Genomic DNA, 15,285 nt, shown 5'->3' with positions numbered 1-15,285 from the left:
TATGGGGGGCTGGCTGCATTACATTCTATGGGTGGCTGGCTGCATTACATTCTTTGGGGGCTGGCTACATTACATTCTATGGGGGGCTGGCTGCATTACATTCTACGGGTGGCTGGCTGCATTACATTCTATGGGGGCTGGCTACATTACATTCAATGGGTGGCTGGCTGCATTACATTCCATGGGGGCTGGCTGCATTACATTCTATGGGGGCTGGCTGCATTACATTCTATGGGGGCTGGCTGCATTACATTCTATGGGTGGCTGGCTGCATTACATTCTATGTGTGGCTGGCTGCATTACATTCTATGGGGGCTGGCTGCTTTACATTCTATGGGTGGCTGGCTGCATTACATTCTATGGGGGGCTGGCTGCATTACATTCTATGGGTGGCTGGCTGCATTACATTCTATGGGGGCTGGCTACATTACATTCTATGGGGGGCTGGCTGCATTACATTCTACGGGTGGCTGGCTGCATTACATTCTATGGGGGCTGGCTACATTACATTCAATGGGTGGCTGGCTGCATTACATTCCATGGGGGCTGGCTGCATTACATTCTATGGGGGCTGGCTGCATTACATTCTATGGGTGGCTGGCTGCATTACATTCTATGGGGGGCTGGCTGCATTACATTCTATGGGTGGCTGGCTGCATTAAATTCTATGGGGGCTGGCTACATTACATTCTATGGGGGGCTGGCTGCATTACATTCTACGGGTGGCTGGCTGCATTACATTCTATGGGGGCTGGCTACATTACATTCAATGGGTGGCTGGCTGCATTACATTCCATGGGGGCTGGCTGCATTACATTCTATGGGGGCTGGCTGCATTACATTCTATGGGGGCTGGCTGCATTACATTCTATGGGTGGCTGGCTGCATTACATTCTATGGGGGAAGGATGTATTACATTCTATGGGGTGCTGTATTATACTCTATGGAGGGGCTACATTATATCATATGGGGGGCTGCATTATGCTCTATGAGGGGGCTACTATATATTATATATGCAGGGGCTGCATTATACTATATGAGGGGGCTGCATTATATTCTCTGGGGGGTTACATTATACTCACGGGGCTACAATATATTCTGTGGGGTGGCTGCATTATAGTACTGTATATGTGGGCTGCATTATGCTGTATCGAGGACTATGGGGAATACATTATACTATATGAAGAACTATGGGGTGCATTATACTATGGGAAGTGAATTGTACTACATGGATGACAATGGCGGGGCATTATACTATATGGAGCACTATGAGGAATGTATTATACTATTTAGAGGACTGAGGAATGTATTATACTATTTGGAGGACTGAGGAGTGTATTATACTATATGGAGGAATTGCAGTGTATTTTAATATATGGAGGTCTATGGGGAGTGTATTATACTATATGGAGGACTATGTGGAGTGTAAAATACTATATGGAGGATTGAGGAGTGTATTATACCATATGGAGGACTGAGGAGTGTATTATACTATATAGAGGACAGAGGAGTGTATTATACTATATGGAGGACTGAGGAGTGTATTATACTATATGGAGGACAGAGGTGCACATTATAATATATGGAAGACTATGGGGTGTATTATACTAAACAAGCAAAATGCTGCCTATTCATCGAGTGATTGGATTGTTTATGTGGGAACAGAAATCCTTGTTCTCAGCAGCACATCGCCGGTGTAAACTGTAGATGTGCTGCTGATAACATGATACTGTATGGGGACAGATTGATCTAATTGTGATTGTTCTGTTCCCTTCATTCTTTCTCAGTTGGTGTAAAGAGGCCGGGGAACAAGCGAATTAATTCAGTATTGTCGATCACACTCGTTTATTAGCTCATGTAAATACAGCAGAAATGCTTCGCAGGGAGACCAGGCAAGGATGATGACAGTTGTAGTTAGCACCCGGCGCCTGGGAATAGCGCTAACTCTACTGCTTTTCCTGTCCGCCAGAGCATTTAATTCTGGTATGTGTAATGATTTTTAGGGTTGATGTCAGCTGCGTAATGTCAGCTGCTATCAATCCCTGGTGTAAGTAATGGAGAGGTGTCTATCAGACACCCCCACTACCAGCCCAGACCTGGAGAGACCCAGCGACTCTGGAGAGCGGTGACGGTAGTTACAATACCGCTCTTCACAGTCGCCGAGCTCAGCGCAAGACCCGGAATATCTGAAGAGCGGTGGTGACGTTACTGATGTCACCTCTCTTCAGAGTCATCGGGTCTCGTGCTGCGCAGCGGAACCAAAAGTGGCTGTAGGCAAAGTATATGGAGTATCAGAAAGAGGTTCCACAATCCCTTCATTATCTACGAGATCCAGTTATGTAGGTAAAGTAGTGGCTTTTCTTGGTCCTGCAACTAAAAGCCATAAATAGGACTGAGCTGTAATGCTGGATACAGCTGTGATTATATGTTATATAGTCGTGTTACTCTCCCCTCACTTCTTGTAGCCTACAAGTGTACAAAGATATTATACAGTCACCATGTGACAAGTGGGCCTGTGTAACTGCAAATGCCAGGACGGAATTTTAGTCCCAGTCCGGCCCTGCTCTAAACCCCTGTGGTCGGTGCAGGGAGGGAGCAGGAGCGTCTGATAGACACAGCCAGACTTTCCATAGAGAAGGCAGAGATGGATTATTATCTTCTCTGCCTTACTGATCACTGTCCACACAGAGCAGAACAAGTGCTGTGTATAAAGTATAGGACGCACTAACAGTTCTTCCTTCTCCGGACCCTGTGATTGGTGCAGGGAGGGAGCAGGAGCTGCTGGGTCTTAACAGATCGATATCAGCTCTACACTGCAGTCAGTAGGCGAAATTTACCCCATAATTGGAGCCAATATATCAGTCTGAGCTACGAATAAAATCGGCAATGATAAAAAAAAATGTATTTAAAGGGATTGTCCACCTTTTCAGACAATATTTTTTCTTAATTAAAAGCAAGTATTTTGGGCTGCAAACATTTGCAATTGTATTTCATGAAAAATGTTATCTCAGTTTGTCTTCTAAAGCCTTTGTGTCTGTGGCTGCAGAATGAGTTCACTGAGGATCCATCAGTGAGTTCATCCTGACAGAGTTATTGGGATAGTTTGAAACTTTTTCATCTGTTTTTTTTTTTTTTTAATTATTATTCTAAGCTCTTGAAAGCTGATTTAGGACCAAAGACCAAAACAAAGTTGAATGTACAGGGGAAAAAAAGAACCTGTAAAAGCCGAATGGTGCAATATTTTAATGAAAACCCAAACGCAAATATTATTTTTGGTTCCAAATAAATGCACTTAAGTAAAAAAATAAATGTTCCAGGTTGGGTCTGGTGTTATGCAGCTCAGTTTAGTTCTTATTGTGTGACCAAGGCTAAGTAGCAGTAACAGACACAACCTGAGGTCAGGGGTGGCGCTGTTTCTGTTATAAAGTAGGGGTATTTTTCTATCCTGTACAAAATCTAACGCCTCACATGTGATATATGCAAATATATAAATAAAACACATCATTACCAGGAGGGAGGATGTACAACTGGTGAACAATAAAGAAGACTAATCTTATGCACCCCCATAAATTGAAAATGGAATGGTCAAAGCAATGCATAATGTGCGGGAAGGAAACAGGAACTGTGCTACAATAGGGGTGTAATACAGCGGACACTTGGATCCTTCCATAGTCTTCTTCAGTGTAAATGGTTTAGCCCGACCCAACTTGTGGCGCGAATCCAAATTCATCTGCCCCCATTCACTGGAAATGGAACCGTCCAATTAGATCAGACACCACGGCAGGGAACGCAGAGGTGAGCTATAATAGGGGGTGTAGAAATAAAGCTGACAAATATAATAGTTTAGTCCACCCACATTTTCAAAACTGCTTTGATACGGATCATTCTGGACTACCATGGTAGCGACACCCAGAGATCCTGCCGAGTGACTGGTATAGTGTGTAAGCATTGCATAGCTCGACAACGCCTCCCCTTTTTAGTGTAAATGGAATCGTCCAACTAGTGTATAACATCCAAGGAGGAATCCGGCAATGTGCAGGAATAGGGGTGTTATGTTTATTTTGTCTTCTTTTTCCTCCCTTTGGCAGTAGTGTGAGCAGGTAATGTATGTTTATTTATTTTATTTTTATAATCCTAGTGACCTGATGGTCATTAAAAAAAAAACAAAAAAACTTTAGGGTCTATGCTATGGCCACCATGGAGGTGCTGGGAAGTGTGTATATTGTAGTATATAGGTTTGTGCAGCTGCCCCTTTTACTAAATATGACCCCAAATCTAAGCTGAAACTGTCTCCTAATGTGCCCGTGCTGGGCTTCATGGGTGTACCAAGATGGCGGACTGGGCATCGGCTACCATGACAACGTCATTGAAACCCTATCTCCATCCTGTTGAATGCTGCTGTTATAGTGGACGCTGCATCTAAGGGGTTAACTGGTTAGCGCCAGTTCTGACTGCAGCGGTTCTGGTGGCGGCTGTAGATCGCTGAGCCTGCGCCATTCATGCTGCGCGCACCGCCCGGGCCTGTGGGATACTTCTATACGATGGAGCAAAAGGAGGGGAATTTGACCTTTTGTGCGTTGTCCCCCCCCCCCCCCCCCGAATTTTTTGAACCCCTTCACGCCGCAGCCCTTTCTCGTTTTTCCGTGTTCGTTTTTCGCTCCCCTCCTTCCCAGAGCCATAACTTTTTTTATTTTTCCGTCAATATGCCCATGTGAGGGCTTATATTTTGCGGGACGAGTTGTACTTTTGAACGACCCCATTGGTTTTACCATGTCGTGTACTAGAAAACGGAAAAAAAATTCAAGTGCTGTGAATTTGCAAAAAAAGTGCAATCCCACACTTGTTTTTTGTTTGGCTTTTTTGCTAGGTTCACTAAATGCTAAAACTGAGCTGCCATTATGATTCTCCAGGTCAGTACGAGTTCAAAGACACCTAACATGACAAGGTTACCTTTTTATCTAAGTGGTTAAAAAAAATCCAAAGTTTAAAAAGGGAAAAAAAAAAAGTCATTTTCTGATACCCGTAGCGTCTCCATTTTTCATGATCTGGAGGTGAGGGCTTATTTTTTGTGCGCCGAGCTGACATCTTTAATGATTCCATTTTGGTGCAGATACGTTCTTTTGATCGCCCTTTATTGCATTTTTGCATTTTAATATGATGTCACGGCGACCAAAAAAAATTAATCCTGGCGTTTTGACTTTTTTTCTCGTGACGCCGTTTTGCGATTGGGTTTATTTATTTATTTTTTATATTAATGGATCACGCGATTCTGAATGCGGCGATAACAAATATGTGTATTTTTGGTTTTTTTATTGTTTTATTTTGAATGGGGCGAAAGGTGGGTGATTTAAACTTTTTTATATATATCTTTTAAATTTTTTTTTAGATTTTAAAACCATTTTTTTATACTTTTGGCATGTTTCAATAGCCTCCATGGGAGACTAGAAGCTGCCATAGCCCGATCGGCTCTGCTACATACAGGGGATGATCAGATCGACTTGCTATGAGCGCCGACTACTGGTTGCGCTCATAGCAATCTGACAGTGACAACCATAGAGGTCTGCAGGAGACATTCTGGTTGTCGTGCCGACCCATCTTTGACCCTCGATTACGTGACGGGGGTCACCGATGGGCGGATTTCCGGCGCGCTTGCCGGAAGCACGCGTTAAATGCCGCTGTCAGGGTTTGACAGCGACATTTAATGATTTAACAGCCGCAGGTGGATTGCGATTCCACCCGCGGCTGTTGCGGGCACATGTCAGCTGTTCAAAACAGATCCAATCAGTCAGTTCAGCGAGTTTTACGGACGTAAGAGCGCAGAAAATACGTCCGTAAAACTCGCCAAACAAACGGCACAATTATTCTCAATGGGGCTGCTCCTATCAGCCGTATATTACGGATCCGTAATATACGGCGTAATACGGCCGTACAAAATCGCAGCATGCTGCGTTTGTCAGCGTATTGCGCAAAAAATACGCCAATGAAAGTCTATGAAAATACGGATTCCACACGGACCAGCAGTGTGACTTGCGAGAAATACGCAGCGGTGTTAGTGAAAAGCCGGTAATTCAATTGCCGGCTTTTCATTTCTCCTGCACAAACCCGACAGGATATGAGACATGATTACATACAGTAAACCATCTCATATCCCCTTTTTTTTGCATATTCTACACTACTAATGTTAGTAGTGTGTATGTGCAAAATTTGGGCGCTGTAGCTGCTAAAATAAAGGGTTAAATGGCGGAAAAAATTGGCGTGGGCTCCTGCGCAATTTTCTCCGCCAGAATGGTAAAGCCAGTGACTGAGGGCAGATATTAATAGCCAGGAGAGGGTCCATGGTTATTGCCCCCCCGTGGCTAAAAACATCTGCCCCCAGCCACCCCAGAAAAGGCACATCTGGAAGAGGCGCCTATTCTGGCACTTGGCCACTCTCTTCCCACTCCCTGTAGCGGTGGGATATGGGGTAATGAAGGGTTAATGCCACCTTGCTATTGTAAGGTGACATTAAGCCAGATTAATAATGGAGAGGCGTCAATTATGTCACCTATCCATTATTAATCCAATTGTACGAAATGGTTAAAAAACACACACACACATGATTTAAAAGTATTTTAATGAAATAAACACAGCGGTTGTTATAATAATTTATTGTTCTCTCAATCCATCCAGAACACCCTCGCTTGGCAAAACAATAAACGCACAAGATACATACCCTCAGCTGAACCGTCACGTCCCACGAGGTAATCCATCTGAAGGGGTTAAAATAATTTACAAGCAGGAGCCCTGCAAATGCAGTGGTGTGCTCGTGCTTGTAAGCCCGCGGCGACATCCACCAGGGGGCGCATCACCGCGACTGAAGGAAGGAAATGTAGGTCAATGACCTACATTTCCTTCATTCGCCGGGGATTACAGGCACGAGCACACCGCTGCATTTGCAGGGCTCCTGCCTGTAAAATAATTAACCCCTTCAGATCATGGATTACCTCGTGGGACGTGACGGGTCAGCAGAAGGTATGTATATTGTTGGTTTATTATTTTTCCAAGCGAGGGTGTTCTGGATGGATTGAGAGAACAATAAAATATTAAAACAACCGCTGTGTTTATTTCATTAAAATACTTTGTAATCGTGTGTGTGTGTGTTTTTTAACCCTTTCATACAATTGGATTAATAATGGATAGGTGACATAATTGACGCCTCTCCATTATTAATCTGGCTTAATGTCACCTTACAATAGCAAGGTGACCTTAACCCTTCATTACCCCATATCCCACCGCTACAGGGAGTGGGAAGAGAGTGGCCAAGTGCCAGAATAGGCGCATCTTCCAGATGTGCCTTTTCTGGGGTGGCTGGGGGCAGATGTTTTTAGCCACGGGGGGGGCCAATAACCATGGACCCTCTCCTGGCTATTAATATCTGCCCTCAGTCACTGGCTTTACCATTCTGGCGGAGAAAATTGCGCGGGAGCCCACGCCAATTTTTTCCGCCATTTAACCCTTTATTTTAGCAGCTACAGCGCTGAAATTTTGCACATACACACTACTAACATTAGTAGTGAGGAATATGCAAAAAAAAGGGGGATATGAGATGGTTTACTGTATGTAATCATGTCTCATATCCTGTCGGGTTTGTGCAGGAGAAATGAAAAGCCGGCAATTGAATTACCGGCTTTTCACAGATATCGCGCTGAATGAAATATAAATACAGAATATATATATATGTGTCTCAATGATAGATATATATATATATATATATATATATATATATATATATATATATATATATATATATATATATATATATATATATATATATATATATATATATACTGTATATATATATATATATACTGTATATATATATATACTGTATATATATATATATATATATATATACTGTATATATGTTTTACCGAACATTTGAGCACATAAATGCATTAGATGTCGGTTTTGCAAGCCTGCGCGAAAATCTCGCAGTACGGACGCCATATGTATTACATACGGAGGATGCCATGCGCAAAATACGCTGACACACCCTGACTACGGATCAATATTTTGGGAACATTTCTCCGTATTACGGCCGTAAAATACGGACCGTATTGTCTTACGCCAAGTGTGACGCCGGCCTTAAAGGCACATAACGGCTCATTAAATCATTCATCATCGGCGGGCGAGCCCATAAGCAAAGGGTTAATCAGATTAATTTTTATTAAGTTTTAAGATGCTCCTCAGTTGTGATTATAAAACCTACAGGTATCGCAGCGCATGTAGTAAAATACTAACTTTATTCATTCAAAAATAGTTTTGTTTTTTTTGTCTTTTTAAATGCGAGATATAAACAAAATATAGAAAATCGGATTATGGGTGATGTCGTGTCAGAATAATGACAAAGGGACATAAAATATTACAGATGATGCGTGGAGGCCATGAATGATGACAACCTTGTCCCTTGGAAGAAGCCACGGTGAAACACACGTCAGGGATTGTAGGGAATACATTCCCAGCACTATGCACCGTTTTTACCCTGTAAAAACCCCAGAGGCTCCCTGATTCTGCTGCTTTTCTCCGTTTTGCTCTGTGCCGCTCCATCACAAAGATGTTCACATTTGTTTCTTTTGGAGTGCAACATGTGAAACCTCTGCTTGTTGTGCAGCTGGGCGTTTCCTCAGTCGTCTCCCGGGGCGTGCACTTTCACCCTTCCCTTCCCCGATGCGGCCAATCACAGCTCAGCATCTGATCTAGCAGGCTCAGTTGGTGAGCTGTGATTGGCTGTGCCTTGTAGAGAGGGGTGAAAGTGCACGCCCCCAGAGAAGACTCTGATGAAACGCCCCATTGCACTACAATCAGAGAATTCACATAATGCGTTCCAAAAGAAACAAATGTGAAAATCTCTGCAATAGAGCGACTCGGAGCAAAACAGAAAAGAATGTCAGAATCAGGGGAGGCCGGGGTTTTGTCTTTTGTTGTTTTTTTTTAAAATTTGTAATTAAAAAAAACAACACTAGTGTTGGCAAGATCTGAAACCCATAACGCTTTCATTTTTTTGTTGATGTGAGATCGCTTTTTTTTTTTTTTTTTTTTTGCACCGTGAGCCAATTTATTTATTTTTTGATATTCACATCATTTGAGGCTAGATGCAATGTTTTGATCACCTTTTATTTAATTTTTTGCAGAGTTGATGTTTATTATTATTATTAGTATTATTATTATGGGGGGAGTTGCGGTGATATCGACTTTTATAAATTTGTTTCCCCCTTTTTTTTTTTTTTTTTTTTTCCTCCCCAGTGTCTATTGTATTTGTTGGTGCTTGAACCTGCGATAATCCGATCGCTTGTACGATACACAAAAATATCAAAAATCACTGTTTTTTTATGAACACCAGCCAGAAGCCGGCGATTACAGGAATACCATTGTGACAGGCACATGGGTCTTCAACACTGCCGGCCATCATGGCAACCCACCGACACCCTGCGATTGAGTCACGGGGGGCACTGATGGGCGCATGGAATGTCGCTGCCCACTGCCGCTGCAGTAAATGTGTCTGTCAAAACAGGTTAACAGCTGCGAGTTGAGATCAGCTCCACCTGCGGCCGTTAGATGCAGGTGATGGCTGAATAGCACAGCCATCATCTGTCGACAAAGATGTCGGCTCAGTCCCACTTGCTCCTTCCTCTTACCATTGGCACACACTGAAGCCCTGGGCATCTTCATGCTAGGCCTGGACTTTTGGCCTCGACTAGGCCTAGGATGTCTCTATGCATGTGCAGGGACACCCCAGGCCTAGTCATGGCGGAAATCTTGGCAATCTTTTGCATGATTGTAGAGCGCATGTCATGATGTCACCGGGCAGAGCAGTCCCAGGCCTGGTATGAAGACACCCTTTTGTTTCAGCACTAAGAAGAGGTGGCGAGGGCCGTAAAGGAGAAGAGCGTGTATCAGAGGTGGCCAGACGGTGATTATTTATGTATTTTTGTTACCTTTTGCCTGCCCTATTGCTGAAAAAAAAAATTAGACAGTCACCTGCTTAGTTATAACACTGCATGAAAGGTTCTAGCAGGGCTCTAGTGAAGATTCTCCGCAGTCAGACGTTCCTGAGCAGATTGCTGATGATGACTTCTTCCCTAATGTTGTTGCTGACTTTCATTGACTCTGTAATGTTTTTGCCCCTAGATTTCGAGATGCCGGAAGGCCCCACAGTGCGGCGTTTCTGCTCCCTCGTCTCTCCCTTTGTGGGACAGCAGGTGGTGAAGGTTGGAGGCAGAACCAAGCAGATTGCCCTGCAGGATTTCATGGGGCAGTGGATTCAGGACTGTCAGGTAATTTAAAGGGGTTTATATAAATTTATAGCTTTACAGGCCTGTGATATGGAAAAAAAAAAATGTTTCTACCTATGTGATTTGCCTTTAATGAATAAATATGCGCCAAATTCATTGAGGCGTGCTCCTTTTTAATAAATTTGTCATCCGCCTCCGCAAGAAATGTTCCCCCAGTCAGTTACTAATGTATGTTTCTGTCATACTTTAAGCCGCTCTTGTGGCTAAAATCATGATGAATTCGATGGCCAAATCAGACCCACCGCCGCCGCCATGTGGAACTCCACTCACTTCTCAAAAATTTGTCTGGGGCTGCCGTGAAAAAATATAATTTTTGCAAAACTAAGCGTTGCAGCATTTCAGTTTTATCACTGAATTTTGGCAAAACTGTTTAAATCCGAACCCTAAATCTTCCTTTATTAGTTTTCACAACCACTGATGTGCTGTATGAAGTCTGATCCAAGTTTCAGATTTTCCTTGAGTGTCTCTCCCAGTAATACAGGCTGGATGTGAGCTCAGTGTGTATCCAGGGTGCTGCGCTCCTCATTGGCTCATACATCAGCACAGCTTCTATCCTGCAGCTATTTCCTTCTCATGTGCTTTTTCTCCAGCTTGTATTTTCTGCCCTCCTTGAGACTGTACATGCTTTCTCCCCTCTCCATACTGTGAAGATCTCTGTACACCCCAGGGGGAGAGCCGTCATAATGGAGAGCTCTTGCAGATTTGCAACATTGATGCAGATCACTCACATAAAGGAGTTGGCTAAAAGCTGCGGGACACGGTGATCTCAGCGACTGGACAATCGATCCGGGCAATGGTGGCGCTCATTACACCAATTTTATCCATCGTGTCCTGTTAGATGACATGTGGCAAAAGCATGCAAGCAGAATTAAAAAAAAAAAAAAAAATGTGTGTGAAATGAGCCTTTTAAAGGGGTTCTTCCCATATACATAAATGGGTATGGTCGGATAGAGCTTGTAAAAACAAGCACTTTTTCAATTTACTGTTTATTAAAATATTCAGCCGCTCTTGCGCTATTAACACTTTTGTTTACTTCTAGGTGCCTTGGAGACCGACCACCACAGCTAGACAGCAGAATATAGAGTGCTTACAAGCTCTTTTCCATAGAGCTTGTAAGCACTGTTTTAAAGCTGGCCAAGATCCCTTGAACCCTGATAATCCAGGGCAGGTGCAGCACAGTGCTTACCAGCTAGACACCAGAGGTGGTCGGTTTCCTAGGCAACAAGCTGTGACCTTAAAAAGTGAATATCTCAAGAACGGCTGCAAATTTTAGTAAGCAGTAAATTGAAAAAATGTTTCTTTATGCAAGCACTATCCAACAGTGCCCTTATGTGAAGATGGGGAAATAAACCCTTTAAGTTTGGCTTTCCATAAATTGATTAAAACAAAAGACGGGATCTGGGCTGCATACACATTTATGAATGGTTACTATGGGAGCATAAACATAAGGGCGCCTCTGCCCCTTTAGGATGGGGCAACATGGTGACTTTGGGTCCTCACCGGTGACCGTATTGTGTGATCCATCTGTACGTGTCGCCTCCTGTATCTGCAGGTCCATGGAAAGAATCTCTACGTGGCGTTTGGAGGCGATGAAACCTGCAAAGCTCCTTCTGCTAATACCCAAGAAGTGGACGACGACCCCTCTAAAACGCAGAGCGCGCCCACCACCACCGATCCCGACCAGCTCGGCCCTTGGGAGAACGAAGAAGCGGGTCCCGGATGCAAATGGCTGCGTTTCCATTTTGGGTTGTACGGGAGCATTAGGGTGAATGAGCTCGCCCGTGCCAAGCAAGGGAACAAGAGAGGGGATTGGAAAGACCCCACGCCCAGGTACGTGGCTTCGCTCCTGGTGGTTGGGACTGGATGGCCCTACAGGCAGAGACCGGGAAATCCAGCTAGGAGCTCGGGGGACGGCCGCGATGGTGGAAGACTTCACCTTTTCCAGTAGATTTGGCACTGGGGGGATTTTCTATGGTGACCAGATGAGTTGGTGGTCTGCTCTGACAACGATAGCTCCGTATAACAGCGGTAGGATTTTATCGTTGTCAGACAGGGTTCTGATTCGTCTCCTGCTTCTTTGCTTAGGCTAATTCTGCACTTCACCTCGGGGGGTTTCCTTGTGTTCTACAACTGCCGGATCCTGTGGTGCTCGTCCCCGCACGTGGAGCCCACCTGTGATATCCTGTCGCTGGATTTCGATAAGGAAAAGGCTCTGCGTGCGTTGTCGGCCCCCCGACCCGTCTGTGTCAGTTTGATGGATCAGCGGCACTTCTCCGGAGTAGGTAAGACGCCCCATAACTACAACTCCCAGCATAACCGGCAGATTTGGGGACCCCTCACACGATTTAATCCAATTGTCTCCAGGGAACATCATTAAGAACGAGATCCTGTATCTGGCTCAAGTCCACCCCTTGTCCCCGGGCTCCCTGCTGCCGGCGGACACCCTGCGCGCCATCATTGATCGCGCCGTAAGCTTCACCACCCGCTGGTTGCGGAGCCTGATGCAGAGAGAGCCGCTGCACTACCAGATCTACATGAAGGAGCTCTGCCCGAAGGGGCACAAGGTGGAGAAGGAGAACATCGGACCACCGCGTGGACTGCAGAGACTGACGTGGTACTGTCCTACGTGTCAGGAGCGGGTACAGCCGAAAGAACGGGCGCAGGATTCATCCTAACCGCTCAATCCCCAGCACAAGCCTCTTGTAACGTGAATACCCCCCCCCTCCCCGCTACATTGCATGTTGTAAAGATTCTACAACAGAAAACAAATGTGCACCTTAGGACCCTGCTCATACCTTAAAGGGGCACCTCCACCGATCCCGGTTTCTGTGCAAAAAGCCACAACGTGATCCGTTCCTTACATGGGTTTTTTTTTTTTAACTGGGTTCACGCAGTATGGAAAATTTCCAAGTGGATTTTTGTCTAAAACCAAACAAAAGTTGCAATAATGTACTCGTTAGTTTCACATAGTCTGAACAGAAGAGACAATAGATCGGCCATAGTCAGTGGGGTAAATCCTCATTTCAATCGGGGGCTGACTCCAATTTGTGCAGCAAAAATGAGCGTTGGATTTTCCATGCTAAAATCCTGCAGATCTGTGCCAGTAAAATCCACCGTGGACCAGATCGTACCAATCTCTGCTGTGGACTTAATTCTGCCTGGAAATGGGAGCACAGTGTGGAATCTAAAGGGAATCCACTGCAAAACCCTGGATCTGGCTGAACATTGGTGGCAGAAAAAAATAATTCTTGCACATTGGAGCATTGTTATGGCAGGCTCTTATTTTTTTTTTTTTTTTTTTTTTGCTTAAAGGGGGGAAGCATTCAATTTACGTCTATATTACGACGTAATATAACGGTCATTACCCGTCTTTAGCAGCCGACACTGGTGGATTATATAGGTTCTATCCTTCTGTCTTAAATCCACATATTTAATAGTGTGTATCCAGGGCACTGATTTCACTTACTATGAAAATATTACCGTCAAAAGAAATAAGAGTAAAAAGTCCAAAAGTATAAAAAGATACAAATTTATTAACAGACAAAAATTACAATCGAATAAGTGACCCAAGAAATATCAGATTAGGATCAGGTAATGATGGCAGCAAATGCCCCAACACTCAAAGATGTAAATATATATAGGTAAAGTGCTTGGCGCCAAAACACATATGGGGAATAAATAGAGTGGAGGTCCGTACATTCCAAAGATTCTTAAAAGTGCGCACAATCATTGGAGCCTATATCCCCCCAGTCCTTAAATTCTTACTCATAATGTAAGGAGTTGGGACACGCGCCACCCCGCCACCGACGCGCGTTTTGCATCACTTTATCAAGGTACGGTCATATGGGGGGGATATAGGCTGCAATGATTTAGTGCGCGCTTTTAAGAATCTTTGGAATGTTCTGACCTCCATATTCCCCATATGTGTTTTGGCACTAAGTTTATATATATATAATTTTACATCTTTATGAGTGTTAGGGCATTTGCAATGATTACCTGATCCTAGTCTGATATTTTGTTGTGTCACTTATTCGATTGTAATTTTTGTGTGTTAATAAATGTATACCTTTTTATACACTTGGACTTATTACTCCTATTTCTCTTGATGGTAATATTATGGTCAGGAGTGTCCTTTAGGTGTACCTACCTTGGAGCCGCTTTGGCACCTCTACACTGATGTTGCCCTATATGGTTTATGTTTATCTTACTATGAAAATAATAGTGTTGCTGATTTATGTAAATTACTTTTTTTTTTCAATCACTTTTAAATGGCAAAGTGTAGGGGGGGGGGGGATAAATAACAAAAGAAAATAAATATATACGAGTAATATATATTACATTTATTACCGTACTTCCATTAATGTCAGTATACTATTATTATTTATTATTATTCCTGACGTTTCTGTTCTTTCCATGGCTTTTTTACCTTCAGATTAGAGGTGTCGGGTGGGACGCAGGGGAGTGACATTGGCCTTCGTTATTCAGACAGCGCTGAGGACTACCACCACCTATCCTCCTCCTAGTAGGGAGCAGTAGTCGTCCGGATGTTTACCGCTGGCATCGCTCCAGTGACTTCTATAGGGATCCAATGGTTGAAGGTGGTGAAGTGTCATTTGGCTTCAGCCCTCACACCGTTCCCAATATGACCGCCCGGCGCCCACCGTACAGTCCCAGGTGCCGAATCCACCCATGTAATGCATCCTAATGGCCGACGCATTGCTCCCAATGAACAAATAGTCAGAGGAGCCAAGAATGGAGACGCTTGTGTCGTTCCCATTACAGTGATGGCGGACTGACAAAGTTTTCCTTCTTTATTTCTTTCTATCACCCTTTCTTCTTCCAGGCCACAGAAGAACCCTCTGTGAGGTGTGAATGCGGCCTTATATCGCCGTGTAGTGCAGGAGGCGGCGCAGGCCATGGCGGGGGATGATGTCACCCAATAGCTGCAGTGTGG

The 15,285-nt window shown here is 44.1% G+C and overlaps 1 protein-coding gene across 5 annotated transcripts; it reads left to right on the top strand.

Annotated features, from left to right (window-relative positions):
* The first annotated feature begins 3,660 nt into the window (after nt 1-3,660).
* Nucleotides 3,661-14,581, top strand: NEIL2 (nei like DNA glycosylase 2). Of its 5 annotated transcripts, none has more exons than XM_077291701.1 (5): nt 3,661-3,795; nt 10,168-10,313; nt 11,884-12,161; nt 12,417-12,613; nt 12,696-14,204. In XM_077291701.1, exons 2-5 carry the CDS (start codon nt 10,176-10,178, stop codon nt 13,004-13,006), a joined length of 924 nt encoding a protein of 307 aa, XP_077147816.1. In that variant the 5' UTR covers nt 3,661-3,795; nt 10,168-10,175; the 3' UTR covers nt 13,007-14,204. The 5 variants fall into 5 exon arrangements, with proteins under 5 accessions (XP_077147816.1, XP_077147814.1, XP_077147817.1 ...); XM_077291699.1 differs by having other exon boundaries at nt 3,766-3,941; nt 12,696-14,581; XM_077291702.1 differs by lacking the exon at nt 3,661-3,795 and adding an exon at nt 3,870-3,932 and having other exon boundaries at nt 12,696-13,121.
* The last annotated feature ends 704 nt before the right edge of the window (nt 14,582-15,285 follow it).

Source organism: Ranitomeya variabilis, chromosome 2 (assembly GCF_051348905.1).
Source record: "Ranitomeya variabilis isolate aRanVar5 chromosome 2, aRanVar5.hap1, whole genome shotgun sequence".
Lineage (NCBI taxonomy): Eukaryota > Metazoa > Chordata > Amphibia > Anura > Dendrobatidae > Ranitomeya > Ranitomeya variabilis.
The sequence above is the reverse complement of the archived record's forward strand: the minus strand, read 5'-3'. Positions and strand labels throughout refer to the sequence as shown.

Bases quoted from the DNA above. Each gene is read 5' to 3' on its own strand.
- NEIL2 (XM_077291698.1), top strand. From the start codon at position 8,428: ATGATGACAACCTTGTCCCTTGGAAGAAGCCACG. The intron at 10,314-11,883 runs GTAATTTAAAGG...CTGTATCTGCAG, and splicing joins AGTGGATTCAGGACTGTCAG to GTCCATGGAAAGAATCTCTA. The intron at 12,162-12,416 runs GTACGTGGCTTC...TTCTTTGCTTAG, and splicing joins TGGAAAGACCCCACGCCCAG to GCTAATTCTGCACTTCACCT.